We start from the raw sequence: 22,126 nt of genomic DNA, 5'->3' as shown, positions 1-22,126 counted from the left end.
AGAGCACAGGCGTCCGATGCTTAGGTGTGCCTGGTGTGGAGCAAATGTGCGTGTGCTATCGAAGCCTGGCGCTGTCGGGACTCACCGTGTATGTGCCCAGTCTGTGCTGAAGCGTGACCCTGGACCGCATGCTCTGGGGAGTGTGAGGGGTTTTCAAACACATACACTCCAAGCAGGTAGTCTGGTTTAATCCATTATGGCTTTTTTCACATGCAAGAGAAGAACAAAGGTTACAAATGCCCAAGACATGGGTCCACGTCTGGCTCATTCATGAGGCCTCTTGGGTCACAGGAAAGACCATTTAAAGAAGCTACTGTTGTGTAAAAAAAAAAAATTACATACAGTTACAAAATCCTATTGAACATACATACACTGCACAGGTCCTCAGGCGAACACAGAAGGCACATTTCACCTCTGGAGAGGTGGTCAGGAGACCTGCTCTGGGGTCGAGAAACACGTCATGCTGAGTGCCTGGGAGCCTCTCGCCTGCTGGCGGGCAAGAGGGTTTGGCTGGGCCCGCCCAGCTACCCAGGACGCTGTCAGTTACTTCACTGTTAGGTACCCTCGCTCCTTTGGACCTAGTAAGCTAATCTACAACTGGCATGTTGCCCAGAGAAGACGTGGTTTCCGAGGGCGTGAGGTGCCCGTTACGGACCCGCTCTCTCCCAGATGAGAGCCAAGGTCAGTTTTCTCCCTGCTTCAAGAATGAAGAGGCAGGGGCGCCTGGGTGATTCAGTTGGTTAATGGTCCAACTTGGGCTCAGGTCACGATTTCAAGGTTCATGAATTCGAGACCCTCATCGGGCTCTGTGCTGACAGCTCAGAGCCTGGAGCCTGCTTTGGATTCTGTCTCCCTCCCTCTCTCGGCCCCTTCCCTGCTCATGCTCTGTCTTTCTCTCTCAAAAATAAACACTAAGAACAAAAACAAAAAGAAACGAAGAGGCAGCTGGTACTCCTTGAACAAAAGAATCTTAGAAGGATTATTCTCCACAAAGTGCCTGTTGTGAGCAAATGCAGACAAACCCCCCTGGGGCCCAGCAGGTTGGCCTTGTGGTGGTTTCTGCCCTACATCTACCCGCCCCCCCCCCCCTCACCCCCTGTCAGCTTTGCAGCATGAGATGCCTCCCGTAACAAGGCTCCATCAGCTCTGTCCCCTTGTGCTGATTTTTGGCAGGGAGGTTACAAGGCTTAAGGTCTGCGGGGCAGAAATGAGAAGTGGCAGAATATTCACGAAGCCCCTGTGTATGGGGCGGTTGGACGGGGCTAAGCCAAGGGGTGCCGATTTGTATGCTGGGCTTGGGAACGTCACCTTGGGGCTGTGAGGAGGCTGGCTCCCTCAGCAACTCCCACTGCTGCTGAGGTCACAGCCTCTCTCCCAACACACACGGTCCCCTGACCACGTCCCGGCTCTCCTGGTCAGAAGGTGCAGCAGTCAAGGCCCATGAGGCTCGGGTTGCCAGGGCAGGGTAGGCCTTCAGTCAGAGTCAGAGTCGGAATTCTCTTCTGAAAGGAAAGGAAGGCAAAGAGGATGCTTGGTGGGAGCTTCCAGACCAGCGATGCCTGGAAGCTGTTGCTGGGGAGATTGGCTGGGTTTCTGGCTGTTGGCTGGAGCTCTGGACTCAGGCCCCTCCTGCAGCTGACTGTGATGGTGGTATCTACTTGGTGTGAAGGCCGCCCTCCCCCAACACCTGTGCCTGGGACCTGGGACAGGCGGTTGCTGTCACCTCCAGGGCATGGCCACGTGGAGGGGGTGGAGCCCGGATGCCTCTGCTCTAGGCTCTCCCCTGTCATCCTGGGCTATTCTCACTTTGGGGTGTCAGGGAGGTATGTCTACACCCCAAACCCAACCCTACTCTGTAATTCAGCAGGGCAAGGTGGGGACAGCTATTTTCTGGCCCAAGAAACTAAAATATACTAGAAAATAAGGAAGCCTCTTTTTAGCCACCTTATAGTTTCCATCCTCCTTGCCCCAATCCTAATTTTAAATAGTAATCAGAAACATTTTGTAACGTTAAGGGCCTATCTATGTGGTGTAACTCCAAGGTTCCTAGAATCCCAATACTGAAGAGTACTCTATAGAGCCTTCTGGAACCTTCAGGAAGGAAAAGCACCTAAGTCATAAACCTCCTGCACCTCCCCCAGCAGTGCCAATTGCTATTTTCAGGGAGGGACCAATCTCTGTCCCTTAGAACCCCAGTCAGTCCTCATACTGTTCCTGGGTCATGGACAAGCTCAGAGAGCCTCCATAAACCTTAACTCCCTGTGTCAAGGGCTGGACTGGCATGACTTTGTGGTTTTGCTGTATTCATTCTAACACATAAGCTAGGAATAATTTTATAGCAAAAAAAATTACTATATATAACTATGTACCTTCAAATATTTAAAGCTCACAAAATATTCAAACACATGTCTCCACTGCTACTTCCTACTCGTCCACTAGAGTGGTTGTCTAGAAGCATCCATAGCAGGCAGGCAACTGGTAAGCAGGTCACAAAGACCTAAGGAAAACATCTAGGAACATTTAACCTAGCTTTAGCCTTAGTATGGGATGGGATGAGATGAGCCTCATATATTTTTAGCAGAAGGGTGGGTTCTGCTGGCTCATAAGCCTGACTGAGCTTGTTTCGGTGCTGCAGGTAAGGAGGAGAGCTTCGTTCTCTGGTCCCTGAGCCACAGGCAGGTGAGACTGGGGTGGGGGGTGGGCAGGTGCATTGGTCCGAGCCGGTGGCAGCTCTGCAGCCCAGTGACTGGCTACCCCCGGGGGCTCATCAGCGAAGGTGTCACAGAAGAGGAGTGCCAGGCCTGCCCTCAGCTCACCATTCCTGCAAGGGCAGGGTCCCTGGAGAGCCAGCTGCATGAAGGAGCAGGAGAACCAGGCTGCGAAGACACTCTCGGCCTGTGGGGACGCTCCTCCTGGAGCCGCAAACTGGCTGGGTATCCCTCAGGGAGAGCAGGGTCCCCGGGGATGATAAGCCATGTTCCCAGGTAAAAACCCACAGGGTGGCCACCCACCTTCTGCCTTGTCAGCTGTGTTCTCGTCTGCGGTGTCCCCTTGTTTGAGAAATTTAGCCACATCATTAAAGATCAGATAGAAGTCAATTGCAAACACGATGGTGGCAAAGAAGCCAAACACCTGTGGGATAGGACACAAGGTGGATGGAGTCTGTCATCGGGAGCTGGGAGTCCCTGGTCCAAGAGCCTGGGAACGGGGGTGGGGGGGGGGGGCGGCCTGAGAAGCTACCGCCTGGCTTTATCTGCTTGGAAAAGCAGCTCCAATTGGCAAGCACAGACCCCTCCCGGTACCGACAAGGAGGAAAATGAGCTGTTATCTTGGCTGGGCAAACAGCCTTCAAAACTCAGGGTGGATTAAATCTCCAATAAGAGGACTTTGGAATAGCTGAGATCCACGTGAAGCCCCGAGGGGCCTAAGCTGGGACAGACTGTGCCCCAGCCACGGAGTGTCCAAGGGGCATCTGGGGTGGGGTGAACCCAAGGGGGCGTTGCTGGGCAACCCCTTCCAGGGAGAGGGCGGCTACTCACCCCAGCTGCTTTGGAAGCCCCGTCCGAGTACTTGGCAACAGCTGTGATGGAGATGGCGAAGTAGATGAGGGCTGCTGTGACACAGCGCAGGAAGTCCTGGGGAGCGGTGGGCACAGTCACTGCCCTGGCCTCCCAGGAGTGGAGGACAGCACTGGGGAGGGGCAGCTAGGAGCCCAGGCAGGGGACAGGGGCTCAGAAGGGCACCAGGTGGCAGGAATGGGGCTGGAACCCACTGTTGGCCAGGGGATGATGGACCCGGCAGCCTGGAAACACAGCTGGCCCCGCAGATCTGGCATCCTCGGGCTCTCTGTTTGCACTCCCTGGTCCTCGTCCCACCCCCATTCCTGCCCCTGCCTAGGTGCCCCTGTGGGCTTCGAGCAGCTGAGGCTGCCTTGTCCCCGGTCCAGCTGGCCATCCACTGCCCCGTGGACAACGGGCTGCACCTGCCCTGCGGCTTGGCCCACATGCAGGTCTCCCTGTTCCGCAAGAAAGGGGAAGTTGGAAACCTGCTCATCTGCTCCCTGCTTGCTCTCCAACGGGGAGAACTGGCCCTGGGCTTCACTGTGCCACATACTTGCGGCAGATCCATTTATGCATCGTGGTTTCTGCTCCCCTGTCTCTACAATGGGGACACAGGTTGTAGCCCATCAGGAAGTATATGGGATACGAAATCAAGAGACCAGGGTTGAATGGCAGCCTTTCTGCCCCTTTTCAAACAGCAAGGTTTGAGGTGGGGATCTGAGGCCTCCCAAGGTGACAAAACGAGTTGCCAGATGGCTAAGGCCTGGGCAAGCCCCGCAAGCCCTCAGTTAACCTGCCTTGCCCTTTTGGAAATGGCTTGAATTCCTGCGGCAGAGGCTCATTCCGGCAGGCCCAGCTGGGAACACCAGCGCCACCTGGTGGCCAGGGGCCATGATGCCGGCTAAGGCTCCCTGCCTCAGGGAGGGGCACTGGAGGCCCTGGAGGTTAAGGCAACCTGCTCTGGGTCACGCGGCTGTTGAGTGGTGGGGCCTGGCTCCAACCTACGGCAAACAGCCCCTCCAGCACAGTGAAAGGTGAGGGCCGAAATGCAGCCAAACCCCTCCCTCCTGGGGCCCAGCCCTCACCATCATGGGCCAGCACAATCCCTGCCACTTGTCATTCAGCTGCATGGCATCAGCAAAGAGGAAGTAGAGGGCCAGCAGGAACTCCAGCAGGGGTGCCGCGAGGAAGGCGGATGCAGAGGATGCCACATAGCAGACAAAGGTGATGAACGACAGACCCTGGAGGTGAGGCAAGGGAAAGTCAGTGGCCTTGCACAACCCCTGGCCCAGTGCTCTGCAGTCAGGAACAGGGGAGGTGACCTGCCCACAGTCTCACAACTGCCAGGATTAGAACCCTGTCGTGGGGCGCTGGCCCACACCCGCGCTGCCCCCTAAGCCCCTGGGCATGGCTCTGCATCTGGACCCTACACCAGGTCCCTGCCAGGACCCAGTCAGGAAGCCCCAGCTTCTCATGTGTGTCCAGCGCCAGCACTCCCCACCCCCACCTGGCCAGGCTGCCTCCTACAGCTGCTCACCCCACCCCCACCCCAGCGGGCTCTAAGGCAGAAACCACCCAACAGGGCACCCAGCTCAGACGGCGTCCAACAGGGCAAATCAAACCTAAGCAGTCACTAAGCAGGAACCAGTTTCAGAAAATTACCCCCAACTCCCCAAAATGTAAATGTTAGCTGAAAAAATATATAAATCTGGAGCTTTAGTTAATGATATGCATGCTGACGTGTTCAGAGGTAAAATGTACTGATGCGGGCAAAGTATATATTTTTTTGCATCAAAAACTAAATTCGCTTGGTGGACAGGTAAATGGGTAAGATATGTGATAAAGCAAGCATGGTGGTGGGTATATGGGCATTAACGGTAAAACCGTTCGGGTTTTTTAGAGATTTGCAAATTTTCATAAGAAGAAGAAAACATCCAGGAGCGAGTGTTGACCCTGACACTTGAGGCCCTGCTGCATCACCCCTCCAGCCTTTGTGAAAAGGGCACACTGCATTAAGGAGCAAGAATTGGAGTTCTCCGCAGCCCTCCACATGTGCTGTGGGTGGGAACTGATGCGGGAAGATGCGGAGGCCCCTAGCTAGTTCTGCAGACCATGTGGTGCGCTGCAGGGCAGACCACGCTGACTGACGGGGCTGTTGTTCCCCAGGCCAGTGCCCGCTGAGGTGTGTGGGATGTTCACAACCACCTATGCACAGGTGCTTGCTCACAGCCCACTTTACAGATGAGAAAACAGGTGCAGACAGGTGAAGTGACGTTTGCTCAGTGTCATGCAATAAAAAAGGCACCAGAATTTGAACCCAGGGCTGGCTGACCACACAGCTGTAGTTCTTGCCCCACGGTTGCTGGCCTTTATCTGTCCTGGTTTCTGTCACTATGGCTGGGCTGGGCTCAGCATGCCCATGGTTGAGTAGCTTGGAGTGGGGCCTAGGGGCCCTGGAGGGACACCCAGATGCCACACAGGAAACACTGTGGCTGCTTCAGACAAATGCACTTCAGACAAATGAAGAGATCCCGGGGAGTCCCCAGGGCACAAGTCAGCCCTGAACATGGCCATGGAAGTAGCTAAGTTCAAGTGGAACAGATGGGAAATAAAGGCATAGAGAGAGGTCTCCCAGGAAAGCAAGTCCATGGGACCCCGACCAAATTCTGTCTCCAGCTGTACTTCCTCAAGAGAGGGCTGTTCTTGTGTCTCTCCCCTTCCTGTCCACCGCCCCCAAAGCCAGATTTTGGGGATCCCCCTCTCCATTCTTGTTTCCTCATTCCCTACTTCCTGGTGGCTACTTCCTTGCCTTTCCCGTCCATGTCAGTCTCCCTACTTGCTGGGGCCTGGAGGCAGCCGGGGGTGACCAGAGGGAGCCAAGAGGGACCAGAATGGCTCCCCTGTGTCTTCAGTGATCACCCCTAACCCTTCCTCCCCACTTCTTTATCTTCCTAGGTCTGGATTCCTGACACCCAGCTATGTGCCAAGGGCTTCCTCTATGAGGTGGGCTGAGTGGGTTGGGATTGGGGCCCCTCAATGGCCTGTGGATTAAAGGCTTCTCTGCAAAAGAGGTTCCCATCAATTTCCAGGGCTGAACTGGCATCTGTCCGCTCAAAGTCTGCCTCCTGCTTGCTGAGTCAAGTGACTGCGACACGGGCCGGGGACATCTGCCCCGGGCAGTAGGAAGAAGTGTGGGGGCAGAAGCCTCCTTCCTCTGATCTCCACTCCCATCCTTGGTGTCACCCAGCCCTCAAGTGACCCACCTGTCAAATCCCCAATGCTCTGGCCTCAGCTTTCTTGTCTGCAAAGTGGGAGTAAGGATAGGGGTTGTCAAACTGCCGGGAAATCTAAGGTACAAGAGCTCCTCCCAACCTCGCCTTCCCTGTGCCCGGCCTCTTCCTCCCCGGTACTGCACGGAGGCCAGCACCAACCCCCCCACCCCACACACTTGACTGAGCCGGAGTTTTCGGAGTGTCCCGAAGACAAAGGCCTGACGGGCAGGGGTGGGGGTTGCGAAAAGGAGGAAGGACTCGGAGGGGGCGGGGCGGCTGGATCCAAGCGAGGGAGGGGAGGAGGAGGATGAAGTCACCCCGCAGGGTTCCCGCCCCGGCCCCGTGCACCCGGGGGGAGGGGTCTGCCTGCGAGCCTTAGCCTCACCCAGTCCCGGGGGTCCCCTTCCCACTACCCGCTGTTCCCCGTCTCAGCTGGCAGGAGTCCACTCTGGCCTCTGCCCCGCAGCTCGAGGCCCGGCCGGCCCTCCCTGCGCCCAGGAAAGCGGGCGAGAGCGCAGAGAACTGACCCTGGCCCCCCACCCGAGCGTCGTGAAGCGCCGAAGGGGCCCAGTTCCTCCCGGGGCGCAGCCAGGGATGGCAGGAGGGTTTGCGGAGCGGAGCGCCCGCGACGGAGGCCAGAAGATGCAGGGACACAACCCGTCTCGGGGGCCCAGCGAGAGCGGGGGCGCCCGGAGTCACACAGAGCTGGGTTGGGTTTCCAGTGGCCCGGCCGTCGCGTGGACGGGACCCGGCCCCAGGCTTCTCGACGGCTCCCCCATGTTGGTTTAGGGAGCCGGGAGGGCCTGGATTCAGACCCCATCTCGCCTCGGTCTCGCGCGCTGAGGGTCAGCGCCACCCGACGCCTGGGGAATGCACCCAGATCCGCCCGCCTTCCTCGGCTCCGAGGGGTTGGCGGGGCCGGGAGTCTCGACGGCGCCTCAGCGGACCCGGGCCCCAGCCCCGGCCCCGCGTCGCACTCACCGACTCTGCCAGCAGGAGGCGGCCTTTGAGCGAGCAGAGGTAGGCGCGAGCCGGCAGGAGGGCGCGGAGCCCGGGCATCGCCGCGCCCGGCGGGGAGCGTCCGGCGTGCGCCGGGGCCGGGTCGGGGTCCGGGTCGGGTTCCTGGTCTGGGGGCCACATGGCGGCGGCGGCCGGGACCGAGGCGCGGCCCCGCTCCCTCACCCCGCGCCCGGGAGGGAAGCGGAAACCCAGACAGTGCGGAAGGAGAAAAAGGCGAGACCCGAGAGCGGGGGAGCATCCCCCCGCCGCCCCGCCCCCGCCCCGCCCCTCCCCTCCCCTCCTGCTCTGCCCCCTCCTCCCGTCCTCTCTGTCTCCCGCTCCCCCGCCGTCCCGCTCCCTTCCGCTCCGCCCCCCCTCCTCTCCTACTTCTCTTGGCTCCCGGCTGCCCTTTCTGCGGTTCTTGGTGCTGGGCTGGGGCCTCCTTAGACGCCCGCACTCTCCCCTCACCCGCGAGACCTTCTTAATTGCCGTCCCTGAACACCCCGTCGGGGATTCCATTCCCTGCTTCGGGCTGTGTACTCGCGCTGCGTCGTCTAGCTTCCTGCCCGCGTCACTGCTTGTGTCCGGGACCCAGAAACCGAAGCGCCCAAACTCCAAGACCTCTGTCTGGTCCCCCTGCGGCTTTGATCGCGCTGTCAGCTCCCCGACCTCACTCTCTCTTTCTCCCCTAGCCTGCCCTCCTATCCCTGGCCAGCCCATCTCCTGGGCCTCTGCATTGGCTGTCCTGGCCTGCCCTCTGCTCCCTCTCCCCGTTCATCCCTGGAGGACACCCAGATGGCGCCTGAGCCCCAGTGAAAGGCACTGCCATCCATCCTTCCACCCCAAGATCTGAACCTGCGGCTGTCCTCGTTCTCCCTCACCATCACTATCAGTCCGTGACCAGGCCTGCACATCTTCATCTTCTAAAGCTTTGTTTCTGTTCACTGCTCACCGCCACCAAGGCCTCCACTACGTCCCAGAGTACTCCTGCCTCCTCCCTGGACTCCTAGGAGGGTGTCTTTAAGAGGCCTCTCTGCTTCCTTCCTTGGCAGCCAGAAGGATGCTTAAATCTTCAATCAGGATCACCTCCATTTCCCTTACCCCCCAAATCTTGGGAGTTTCCCATCTTGCTCAGAGTCTTGGTAAAGAGCCTAAAACCATAATCTCTTGCTGTCCTCTGCTCCTTGTCTCTCCCACTCGTAGACTTTCTTTCAGTTTCTTGAACAAGCCATGCTCCCTCCTACCACGGGGCCTTTGTACATGCTGACCCTGCTACCTGGAATGCTTTTCTCCATCTTGTTATGTGATGAACTCTTTTGTATTCTGTGGTCATACTGTGGTTTCACTTCCTCAACGAAGACTTTGCTGATCTCTCCCACCAGGTAAGAGGTATTCATTTGCTCATTTATTTATTAAACAGCAGTGCTAGAAAGATTTCATTTGCAGGATGCAAGGGAGCCTCAACTTATCTGCGGGGAGTGAGTGAACTAAATGTGTCCACAGATCCCTGAATAAAATAATTCCTGGTAATAGATGTCTGGCTGGTTATGGCTGATTCGGAGGGTTGCCAGGAGCCTGTGTAGAAGAAAGAGCTAACAAAGGGCCAGGAGGAGGAGACAGATTGTGGAGAACCAGGCCCTGGTGTTTGGATCTTACTCTAGATTGCCTGGAAAGAGGCCAGGTGAAGGTTAGAACAGAGGACAACCTGATATCAATCAGTGTTAATTAAATCACAGCTCAAAACTGTAACTCATTATTAAGAAGAAAACACCCCAATAACTTAAATGGGCCAAAGTTTTGAACAGATAATCCAACAAAGATATACGATGTCCAGTAAGCACAGGAAAAGATATTCAATATCATCAGACGTCTAGGAAGGCAAATTAAAGCCACAATGAGATACAATTTTATACCTATTAAAATGGCTTCATAAAAGGGGATGCTACTATTGCAGTGCTGGGGACGCACCGTGGAGCAGCTGGAACCCTCCTACACCCCTGATGGGGGTGGAAACGATTACCTCCATGTCGGAAGACAGTTTGACAGTTTCCTAAAATGTTAAACAGAGGCCAACCGTATGATTCAGGCATTTTACTTGTAGGTATTTACCCAACATCAGTGCAAAGGCTTGGACGTGAATGTTCACAGCAGCTGTCTTTTTCATAGCTCAAACTGCACACCGCCTGGTGGTTCATTATAGCAGAGAGAATAAACTGTGGGGTATGCATACACTGGAATACTTCTCAGCGAGAAAAAAGAATAAATCATTTTTTTTTAATGTTTATTTTTGAGAGAGAGAGAGTGCGAGTAGGGGAGAGGCAGAGAGAGAGGGAGACACAGAATCGGCAGCAGGCTCCAGGCTCTGAGTGTCACATGGGGCTTGAACTCACAGACTGTGAGATCATGACCTGAGCTGAAGTCGGACGCCTAACCGACTGAGCCACCCAGGTGCCCCATGAATAAATCATTTTTTTTAAATATTTATTTGGAGAGAGACAGAGACAGCAGAGGGGCAGAGAGGGAGGGAGAGAGCAAGAATCTCAAGCAGGCTCAGTGCTGCCCACGAGGAGTCAGCTGCCAGCCAGGAGCCTAATGCAGTGTTCAAACCCACGAAGCCTCCAGATCATGACCTATGCTAAAACTAGTAAGAGACTCTAAAGTGACTGAGCCACCCAGGCGCCCCAGAAGGAAGAAATCATTGACAAATGCAACAATATAGATGCATTTTGCAGATACTATGTTGAATGAAGGAAGCCAGGCTCAAAAGGGACATATTGCATGACTACATTTTTATGAATTTCTAGAACAGGTGAAACTAAGCTATTGTGACGGAAGTCACATCAGTAGGGGCAGGAGGAAGCTTTCTGGAGTGCTGGAAGTGTTTTTTATTTTGACTAGGGTGGTGACTACACAGGAACATACACTCGTCAAAGCATATCAAATGCACTTAAAATGGTTGCATTTTATGTCATGTAATTCAGATCTCACTTTACTGAAAGGGAACTCATACTCACGCAAAATGTGGTGACTCACCTGGGTGGCTGAGAGAGTCCAGGGAGAGGGCAAGTAGAACCCGAGGGGTGCCCCTGCTTGAGGTGACTGGATGCCTGTGACCAGTGTGCCTCCCACCATGGGCTGTGAGCTCCATGGGATCCAGTCATATAGCCCAGCGCAGAACCTGTCACATAGGATGGCAGCAGGAAATGTCTGCTCTGGAATGAAGGAGGGTGGCTCTCTCTATTCCTTTTACATTCCTGTGTAAGGAATATTTTCTGTTCTCCTACACTGATTTATTTTAGTCTTTGGGTTATAATTAAATACTATTATGCTTAATTTTCTTGGTTAAATTGTTTCATCTTTGGCCTTTATTAGCTCCTTCAGGTGGGCTCCTGTGTACCCATCCCTCATCTTTTTTCCCTCATTTGCTTATTTTCTGACCCTATAAGGTGCTTCAGGGTCATATTGTATTCTCCCCATTTCAGCCCTAGAGTCAGGGTTCCTCCAGGAAACTCAGGTTCTTTTATTGGAGAATGGTATTTGGAAACAAAACCCCCTGGGCAGTGTTGATTTGCATTTCTCTAGTTATGAGTGGATCAAGGGTTTTTTTTTGTTTTGTTTTTGCATATGTAACAGCCAGTTGCTTTTGCTTTTCCGAGAACTGCTTTTCACATCCTTTGTATGTTTTTCTATTAATTGTCTGTTTAAAAAAATTGATGCATAAGAACGCCTATATTCAGGAGATTATAAAAGGAGATTTCCTTTTTCTGAAATGTGAGTTATGAATAGTTTTTCCTGGTTTGTCATTTGCCTTTTACTTGGCACTTTTGCCATACAGATTTTTCCTTCTAGAACCTGGTGTTTTTTTCCTTTAATCTAGGAATGTGATGACTGACAATAGCAGTTTTTTCTTTTTTTCTTTTTTCTTAATTTTTTTTTTATTTTCATTTTTTGAGAGAGATGAGAGCACTCGAGCAGGCCCTGTGTGAGTGTGCAGGAGGGGGGAGGGGTGGTGGTGGGGAGGGGTGTTAGTGGGGAGGGGCAAAAGGAGAGGGAGGGAAATCTCAAGCAGGCTCCATGCCTAGCATAGAGCCTGACAGTGGGCTTGATCTCGTGACTCTTGAGATCATGACCTGAGCCAAAATCAAGAGTGGGACGCTTAACCGACTGAGCCACCCAAGTGCTCCAAGAGCAGTTTTCCTGACTCACCATCCTTACATTTGTGGGATGTACCTTTAATACCCATAGTGTTTTGCTCTTTTGATAAACCTCTGGATTCGTTTTGCTAGTATTTTATTTGGGATTTTTGCCTTTATTTTCATAAATAGAATTGACCGCTAGTTTTTATTTCATTATATTTTATATCTTGTGTGTTGTGTTGTGCTTTATTTAGGTCTTTCTTTTTTCCTAATGAAGGCATTTAAAGCTATAAATTTTTCTTTGAGGACCACTTAGGACACATCCCCAAAATATTGCTCTAATTTTTATTCACTTCTAATTAGCTTGTAGTTTCCATTTTAATTTCCTCTTTAATCCAAGAATAATTTAAAAGGGTATTTTAAAGTTTTTAGTTAGAGAAATGTTAGACTTTTCTGGTGAATTTCTAATTTTATTAATTTTATTTAGAGAATAGGTCTATATGTTCTCCTTTTTTGGAACTTGTTGAGATTTTGTGTCCTGATAGTCAAGTTTGGTAAATGTTCCATGTGTTTAAAAAGATTGAATACTCTCTCCTAGTTGGGTACAAAACTTACCTATGTATCTACTATGTATCTTTTTAATTATGTAATTGAAACTCTCTGTATACTTACCCTTCTTTTGCTTGATGTGTTGATTTACTGAAACAGATATATTAAAGCTCCTCACTAAAGTTTTCCATGTATTACTTGTCTTTGGATTTCTAATGTTTTCTTGTTTTTGTTTTTAAGTTATAATGTTGGATGAACAGGAGTTAACATATGTTTTGTTCAGTAGGATAGCAATTAAGAGCATAAGCCAAGTGTTTAAATCCCGGTTGTACGACTTTCTTCTCTGTCCTCAGTTTCTCCATTCACAAAATGGTGATAGTGACATTACTTAAGTCGTATGATTACTATTAAAAAATGTTTATATATATATTTATCTATTATAAATTTAAAATTTATAAATTATTAATTTATGTATTATAATTTATGCATACAATTTAGGTTAATTTATATATTTATTTATTTATTTATTTAGACAGAGAGCAGGAGTGTGTGTGTGTGAACAGGGCAGAGGGGCAGAGAAAGAATCTGAGGCAGACTCCATGCTCAGCATGGAGCCTGACCCAGAGCTGGATCCCACAACCCTGGGATCATGACCTGAGCCTAAATCAAGAGCTGGGACATTGAACCGACTGAACCATCCAGGCACCCCAGTCATACGATTATTGTAAGGATTAAATGAGATAATACATAAAAATACCTTAGAATAGTACCTGGCATTTATTTATTAACTATCATTTTGATATCTCTGTTTTCCCTAGTGAATGCTTTTAGCTTTTAATTCTATTTCATTTAATATTAATTTCACCACACCTACTTTCTTTTTGTTGGCATTTGTATATCTTGTCTCTGCTTTTCTCATAGAACCATTTAATGCTAAAACTATCTCTCTACTACTTTTGTTTTATGTTACCAACTTAGATATGTTGTATTTTCATTTTTGTTCACTTCAAAATATTTTCTAATTTTTCCCAAGACGTTATCTTTGAACTGCAGATTATTTGGTGGTATATTGTTCAATGTTTAAACATTTGGAGATTTTCTAGTCATCTTTCTGTTATTGATTTCCAGTTTAATTTCCATTAATTCCATTATGCCAGAGAATATACTCTGTATGATTTTAATTCTTTTAAGTTTATGGAGATTTGTCTTATAATTCAGGATATGGGCCATCTTGGTGAATGCTTGCTGTACACTTGAAAAGAATGTATTATTGAGTGAAGTAATCTATAAATGCCATTTAGATCCAGTTGATTTGTGGTATTTAGTTTTTCTGGATCCTTGCTGGTTTCCTGTGTACTTGTTCTATCAATTACTGGGAGAGAAAAGTTGACATCCTCAACAATATGTGTAGATTTGTCCATGTTTTTGTTCAGTTCTTTCAGTTTTTGCTTTATGCGTTTTGAGGCTCTGTTATTAGGAAGATTTAGGATTGTTGTATTTTCATAAAGGGGATTTATCATTTTATCCTTATGTAGTGTCTCTTTTGTCCCTGGTGATTTTGTTTTTTTGCTTTTTGCTTTGTATGACGTGAGTACAACCATTGCAGTTTTCTTTTGATTGGTGTTCAAATGCAGTATCTATTTCCATTCTTTTATTTTTAATCTACCTATACCATTATATTTAAAATGAGTTTCCTGGGGCACCTGGGTGGTCAGTCGATTAAGTGTCTGACTCTTGATTTCAGTTTAGGTCAGGATCCCACAGTTTGTGAGTTCAAGCACCATGTCGGACTCTGCACTGACAGCCTGGAGCCTGCTTGGGATTCTCTCACTCCCTCTCTCTGCCCCTACCTGCCTGTCTCAAAAATAAATAAATAAGAACTTAAAAAAAGTAGAGTTTCCTGTAGATGGCATATGATTGAGTCTTTAAAAAAATTTATCTGACCATCTATTTTAATTGGTATGTTTAGACCATCTATATTTAATGTAATTATTTATATTTGGATTTAGGTCTACAATTTTGTTTTGTTTGTTCCTTCTTTATTTGTCCATTCTTTACTGCCTTCTTTTGGATTAAATATTTTTTAGTCTTCTCTTATTACATCTATTGAGCTTTTTACTCTCTTTGTACTGTTTCTTAGTGTTTTCTATAGGGATTAATATATACATGCTTAACTTTTCACAGTCTGCTTAGAATTAATATTTTACCACTTCAAATGCAATGCAGAAACTTGAACATCATATATGTCATTTTAACCTCCCCTCTTTATGTTGTGGCTGTCGCATGTATTACATGTACCTATACTGGAAATCCCATCAGATGATGTTAAGATTTTTGCTTGTGGGGTTTCTTGGGTGGCCCAGTTGGTTAAGCATCTGACTTTGGCTCATGTCATGATCTCACGGTTCATGGGTTCAAGCCCTGTGTTGGCCTCTGTGCTGACAGCTCAGAGCCTGGAGCCTGCTTTGGATTCTGTGTCTCCCTCTCTCTCTCTGCCCCTCCCCTGCTTACACTCTGTCTGTCTCTCTGTCTCTCTCTCAAAAATAAATAAACATTAAGACATTTAAAAAAGAAGATTTTCGCTTTCAAACATCAAACATATTTTAAAGAACTTGAGAAGTATATTCTATTTGTCCAGATATTTACTATTTCTTTTTTACCAGTTTTATATTGATATATAACTGACATACAATAATAATTGACATGTAAGTTTAAAGTGCACAGCATAAGAAGTTGATGTATGTGTATGGTTAAGTGACTAACACAATAAGTTTAGTTAACATCCATCATCAAATATAGATAAAAAAAAAGGGAAAAGTGTTTTTAAACCTGTGATAAGAACTTTCAGAATTTAGTCTCTTATCAACTTTCAAATATGGCATACAGCGATATTAACTATAGTTATGTTGCATTACATCTTTAATACTTATGTCTCTTATAACTGGAAGTTTGTACCTTTTGACTGCCTTCATCTAATTCTCTCTCCCTCCATCACTTGTCTTTGGTGACCACAAATCTGATCTCATTTTCTGAGTTTCATTTTTTTCTTTTTTCTTGTTTTAAATTCTGCATATAAGTGAGATCAGTATTTGTCTTTTTCTAATTTATTTCACTTAGCATAATGTCCTCTATCTTGCCACAAATGGCAGGTTTTCCTTCTTTTTAAAGGCTGAATAATATTCCATTGTGTGTGTATGTGTATATACATATGTATGATATATATGTATATATATATATATACATATATGCCATATTTTCTTTATCCATTTATCCATTGATGGACTCTTAGATTGTTTCCACTTATAAATAATGCTGTAATAAACAGGGGGGTGCAGATATCTCTTCAACATAATTTTGTTTTCTTTGGACATATATCCAGGAGTGGGATTGCTGGATCATATGGTAGTTCTGTTTTTAATTTTTAAGATATTTACTATTTTTGTTGCTCATTCTTTATCTTTTAAGTGCCATGTTTCCTTCCGGTATAATTTCCCTACTGTCTAAAGAACTTCCTTTGGCGCTTCTTTCAGAGCAGATCTACTGGCAATGTGTTCTTTTAGTCTTCCTTTTTTTAAGAATGTCTTTTTTTTTTGCCTTCATTGATGAAAGAAGGGTATTTTCACTGGATAAAGCATTCTGGTTTGATGGTTATTTTCCTTTAACACTTGAAAATTGTGCTACTTCTTTCTGGGCTCCACGGTCTCTGATGGCAAATCCTCAGTTATTCAAATTGTTGCATCATTTTCCTCTAGATGCTCTCAATATTTTTTTCTTCATATTCAGTATTGAGAAATTTGATTAGGATGTACCCGAGTATGATTTCTTTGCTTCTTCTGTTAGAAATTTACTGAATTTCTTGAATCTGTAAATTTGTGTCTTTTGCTTATTTGAGGAAGTTGTCAGCCATCATTTCTTCAAGAAGTTTTTGTGTCACACTCTCACTCCATACTTTGTGGGAATCCAGTGATACAAGTATTCTTTTGGTATTGTCTCTAAAGTTCTGGAAGTTTCTTCTTCTTCTTCTTCTTCTTCTTCTTCTTCTTCTTCTTCTTCTTTTTCAATCTTATTACTCTTTTTTTGTTGAAATTGGATACTTTCTTTTTAAATTTACTTTATTTAAACAATTATTTATATTTAAACAATTTATTTAAATTCAAGTTAATTAACATACAGTGTAGTGTTGATTTCAGGAGTAGGAACCAGAGATTCATCACGTACATATAACACCCAGTGCTGATCCCTACAAGTGCCCTCCTTAATGCCCATCACTCATTTAGCCTATCCCCCCACCCATCTCCCTCTAGCAACCCTGAGTTTGTTCTCTGTATCTAAGAGTCTGTTATGGTTTGCCTCTCTCTCTGTTTTTATCTTGTTTTCCTTCCCTTCCCCTGTGTTCATCTGTTTTGTTTCTTAAATTCCACCTATGAATGAAATCATATATTTGTCTTTCTCTGACTTATTTTGCTTAGCATAGTATACTCTACTTCCATCCATGTCATTGCAAATGGCAAGATTTCATTCTTTTTGATCACTGAGTAGTATTTCATTGTATATATATACCACATTGTCTTTATCCATTTATCAGTTGATGGACATTTGGGCTCTTTCCATAATTTGGCTGTTGTTGATAGTGCTGCTGTAAACATTGGGGTGCATGTGCCCCTATGAATCAGCATTTTTGTATCCTTTGGGTAAATACCTAGTAGTACAATTGCTGGGTCATAGAACAGTTCTATTTTTAATTTTTTGAGGAACCACCATATTGTTTTCCAGAGTGGCTGCACCAGTTTGCATTCCTTGCAAAGGGGTTCCTGTTTCTCCACATCCTTGCCAACATCTGTTGTTTCATGAGTTGTAATTTTAGCCATTCTGACAGGTGTGAGGTGGTATCTCATTGTGGTTTTGATTTGTATTTCCCTGAGGATGAATGATGTTGAGCATCTTTTCATATGTCTGTTGGCCATTTGGATGTCTTCTTTGGAAAAGTATCTATTCATGTCTTCTGAGACTGGATAATTTCTTTTGATTTGTCTTCAAGTTCATGAGCTCCTTGTTCTGTCATTTCCATTCTGTTATTAAGCACATCCAGTGAGATTTTTTATTTTGGTTATTGTATTCAGTTCTAAAATTTCCATCTGATTTTTAAAAATATTTTATATTTCTCCACTAAGACTTTCTATCATTCCAATTATTTCACTTAGCGCACGGCTATAATATTCTCTTTGAAGTTTCTGCCTAATCATCTAACATTTGTTGTTATATTTAGGGTTGTTTATTCATTGTCTTTTCTCTCATGAAATTTTGAGATTTTTCTGTTTCTTTTAACATTTTTTTTAAATGTTTGAGAGAGTGAGAGCACATACGAGTGGGGGAGGGGCAGAGAGCAAGGGAGAGAGAGAATCCCAAGCAGATCCTGTGCTATTCAGCACAGAGCCCAACATGGGACTTGATACCATGAACCACAAGATCATGACCTGAGCTGAAATCAAGAGTTGAATGCTTAACCAGCTGAGCCACCCAAGTGCCCCAGATTTTTCCATCTCTTAATATGTCAAGTAATTATTGTATTTTGGACATTTTGAATATTATGCTATGAACTCTGGATTTACTTAATTCCTATAGAGAGCATTGGTTTTTAGTTGTTGTTGTTGTTGTTGTTGTTGTTGTTGTTGTTGTTGTTTGGTTTTTTAGCAGGCAATCAACTGGTTAGATTCAGGCCACAATATCCTACCTGCCATTGGACTGTGACTCCAGTGGCAGTTCCGTTTTCAAAAACTTTGCAGTACTATTCTGGAGTAAATACCACTTGGTCATAGTATATAATAATTTTAATATGTTGTTAGAGTTGGTTTGCTAATATTTTGTCGAGGATTTTTACATCTACAGTCAATGAATGCTGGTATATAGTTTTCTTGTGATGTCTTCATCTAGTTTTGTTATTGGGGTAATTCTGGCCCCATATAGTGACTTAGGAAGTGTTCCCTTGTCTTCTGGTTTTTGGAAGAGTTTGCCAAGGGTTGGTATTCATTCTGCTTTAAGTGTTTGGTAGAGGGGTGTCTGGGTGGCTCAGTCAGTTAAGCATCTGACTTTGGCTCAGGTCATGATCTCACAGTTCGTGAGTTTGAGCCCCGCATCAGGCTCTGCACCATCAGTGGGATTCTCTCCTTCTCTCTCTGTCCCTCCCCCACTTGTATACTCTCTCAAAAAAACTTTAAAAAGTATAAATTAAAAATAAATAAATGTTTGGTGGGATTTACCAGTGAAACTCTCTGGTACTGGACTTCATTGGGAGGTTTTTGGTTACTATTTTGATCTTTTGTAGATCTGTTGAGATTTTCTATTTCTTCTTGAATCACTTTAGGTAATTTGTATGTTTCTAGTTTGTCCATTTCATCTAGTTTGTTGGCATACAATTGTTATAATCTTGTATTCATTTTTATTTTTCTATCATCATTAGTAATGTCTGCACTTTCAATTCTGATTTTTGTTATGTGTTCTCTCCCTTTTTTTCTTCATCACTACCTAAAGATTTGTTGATCTTTTTTTTTTGTTGGTATTTTCAAAGAACCAACTTTTTGTTCTTGATTCTATTATTTTTCTACTCTATGTTTTATTTATCTGTACTCTAATCTCTGTTGTTTTCTTTTGCTAGTCTTTTTTTTTTTTTTTTTTTAGAGAGAGAATATACCAGCAGGGGAGGGGCACAGAGAAAGGGAGAGAGAGAATCTTAAGGAGCCTCCATACCCAGCACACCCAGATGCCCCTGTCTGTTCTATTATTCAACCCTTCTGTTAAATTTTAAAATCTTTCTCATAATCTACTCCCTCCCGCCTCCCAAGAACTGTTGTTAGCTTATTGTCGTCTTTACAGTCCCTTGTTTTAAGGACATGGTATCTTTACCCTGTAGTTAGGATTTTTCCGAATTTGCATTTTGACCATTTCCATGGGTGATATGCCCCAGGTCATTCCTTACTCCTGGAAGATACTCACCAGATGTAGTTTTGGTCCAAAGAGGCATCTTCCTGAAGTCTGTGGTGACCACAACCCTGTCCCAGGTTCTCCTCAGTATGACAGGTGGCTGCATCAAGTCACGCTCCGCCCCACTGCACGCCTTCTCCGTCTGGACATGGAAAACCTCTGCCTGCTTCAGAGAGCTGCCTCCAGGGATTGAGAGGAATGGCCACACAAAGGAGTTCAGCAAGGTCTACCCTTTTCCATTAGATTCTGAACACAGTCATGTTTCACTTACATTTTTAGATAAAATTTACATACTATGAAATACACAGGCGTTATGTATATAGTTGAATGTTTTGACACATGTGTATACCTATGTGACCACTTCCTTAATGAAAATAAAGAACTTTCTCATGCCCTCATGCTCCCCCCCCTTTTTTTTAAGTTTATTTATTTTGAGAGAGCTCGAGTGTGAGCAGAGGAGGGGCAGAGAAAGAGACACAGAATCTGAAGCAGGCTCTGTGCTGTCAGCACAGAGCCAGATGCAGGGCTTGAACCCACCAACTGCGAGATCATGACCTGGGCCAAAGTCGGATGCTAAACTGACTGAGCTACCCAGGCTCCCCCTCCTTGTGCCCCTTTATAATCAGTCCCCAAACTTCACCTCCTGAGGCAACCGCTGTATTTTTCCCTGTCCTTGAACTTCATAGAAATGAATCATAGGATATGTCTTTTGAGTCTGCCTTCTTTCACTCAATATGTGAGAGTCATTGTCAATCTTTTATTTTTATCATTATTACCGTGTTGTATTACTATCCTTTTTTATTGCTGAGTAGATTTCTATCTTATGAACGTAGCACAGTTGGGTTTATCTCCTTTTGAACCTGTAGGCTCTTTTTTGCCTTTTGGCTATTATGAAAATTCTAATACACCATTCCTCCTGGCTCAATACCTAGGAGAGGAATTTGGGGTCATATGGCAGGATAGGGTGCATTTTTGAGTTTTTCTTTACAATGTAACTCCCTGTAGTTGCTCCCACTTTCAGCAGGGCTGCCTCACCCTGCCTGGCCTGCAGGGGGTGCTGTGGGGGCTACAGAGGGAGTAATGACTGGAATGGTGGAGGCCCTATGGCTGGGACCATCCAAGTTTGGGCTCCGCCTGCTTCCCCACCTGAATGCCAGGCAGCAGCCTCTTTTCAGCCTCGCTTCATTCTCAGCAGCAGCCAAGTATGGGATCTCCTGGTAGAGGTGGGCCCTGCCACTTCAGAGGTTCCCTGTGGCACTTAGGACAAAGGCCCGAGCCACTAGCATGGCTCTCACGGCCCAGTTGACCCTCTCAGCCTGTCTCTCACATTGTTCCTGGCTAGGCTGGGGGGGGGGGCACCCCATTACTCCCCACCCCCCATCTCTTCCAGCTCCTCATGCATCAGTGTGGGACCTTGCTTTCCTCTCATGAGGATGACCCTTCTCCTGCCTCGTGGTCGGTCTGTCCAGTGAGACTGGGGCCCTGACCGAGGCCTGTGAGTGGGAACTGTGGTTGTGGTGCCCAGCTGAGCCTAGCTCAGGGCTTATGCTCAGGTCCTTATTGAGGGAGACCCTGCAGGTCCCAGAGGGTTGGCTGGCCATCTCTGAGGGAACCTGAGTGCCCCCAGTTCCTCCTGTGCCCAGGCTGACTGGCCCAGATGCGAGCCTGACTCTGGCTGGTAGAGGCCCTGAGCCCTGAGGGGATGATACCACCCCTGTTGCCCTCTTCCTGAGTACACCTCAGATGAGAACCGATGCTAAGCTACAAAGTAAAAGTAAGAGAGGCCAGCAACCTGTTTTTCTCATAGCGACTACCTGGATGCTTTTTAAAAATGTAAATATCAATGTGGGAGCACCTGGGTGGCTCAGTCGGTTAAGCACCCGACTCTTGAATTTGGTTCAGGTCTTGAGCTCCGACCGATGCAGAGCCTGCTTGGGACTCTCTCTCTTCCCTCCGCCCCTCCTCTACTCTCTCTCCCCAACCTCAAAAAAAAAAAAAAAATTAATGTGAATAAAATGTCCATTTTGTTTTCCAGTCTGTTTTTTTCCTCTGGCCCCTTTGGCTGGTCACTGTTGACAGCCTCTGTCACCCACGCTACGGGTACCCCAAACCTTGTGTGCCCTGTGGCCTACAGGCACCCTGAGAGGCCCATCTCTGGTCTTGCCCTCTGCACCAAAACTTTCAGTAACTTTTGTTGAATGAACAAAATAATGTTTAGATCAACATTAAGCTTTAAAATCCATTTAAAGAGGAATTTCTTTTTCAAGCAAAGTTGGTTATTAGGATGGAAAAGAAAACCATTCTAGAGAGAAGACAATAAACTGGAAATATTTGTCGTAAAACGCACTGCCACTTTTGATAACAGGGGCCTCCTTTGCGTCATTTCTTGCCTCCCTTTACTTTTTCCTTTGGCTTTTCTGCTTTTTCTGGTGCCTTTTCTGGTGCCTTTTCTGGTGGGTTTTCTGCTTCCTTTGGCCTTTCAACCTTTCGTTCATTTTTTGGAGGAAACAGCACATTGGTTTTGAGCCTCTTGCCTTTGAAATGTTTTCTTTGAAGACACATATCCATTAAAGCAAACATTCCAGCCATACCAATAAGGATCTGGGGGAAAAAAGGATGCCCATTACTTTTG

At 46.8% G+C, this 22,126-nt stretch overlaps 2 protein-coding genes across 7 annotated transcripts in view; both read right to left on the bottom strand.

The window, feature by feature from the left end:
• Window positions 1–172: 172 nt before the first annotated feature.
• CMTM3 (CKLF like MARVEL transmembrane domain containing 3) lies at window positions 173–8,074 on the bottom strand. Of its 2 annotated transcripts, XM_023246029.2 has the most exons (5): window positions 7,814–8,064; window positions 4,646–4,801; window positions 3,540–3,635; window positions 3,012–3,132; window positions 173–1,502 (listed from the first exon to the last, which is right to left on the bottom strand). In XM_023246029.2, the coding sequence occupies exons 1-5, from the start codon at window positions 7,970–7,972 to the stop codon at window positions 1,474–1,476; spliced, it is 561 nt and encodes a 186-aa protein (XP_023101797.1). In that variant the 5' UTR covers window positions 7,973–8,064; the 3' UTR covers window positions 173–1,473. The 2 variants fall into 2 exon arrangements, with proteins under 2 accessions (XP_023101797.1, XP_023101798.1); XM_023246030.2 differs by lacking the exon at window positions 3,012–3,132 and having other exon boundaries at window positions 7,814–8,074.
• A 13,645-nt stretch (window positions 8,075–21,719) lies between these two features.
• The window catches only part of LOC109491355 (chemokine-like factor), a 47,553-nt gene continuing 47,146 nt past the window's right edge, over window positions 21,720–22,126 (bottom strand). For all 5 annotated transcript variants that reach the window (XM_023245596.2, XM_023245594.2, XM_023245597.2 and 2 more), the window contains one exon: window positions 21,720–22,095. In XM_023245596.2, coding sequence (XP_023101364.2) covers window positions 21,874–22,095 — 222 coding nt within the window. In that variant the 3' untranslated portion in view covers window positions 21,720–21,873. The remainder of the gene's footprint in view (window positions 22,096–22,126) is intronic.

The sequence above is a fragment of the Felis catus genome, chromosome E2 (assembly GCF_018350175.1).
Source record: "Felis catus isolate Fca126 chromosome E2, F.catus_Fca126_mat1.0, whole genome shotgun sequence".
NCBI classification, from domain to species: domain Eukaryota; kingdom Metazoa; phylum Chordata; class Mammalia; order Carnivora; family Felidae; genus Felis; species Felis catus.
Note: the sequence above shows the minus strand (reverse complement) of the source record. Positions and strands in the feature narration are given on the sequence as shown.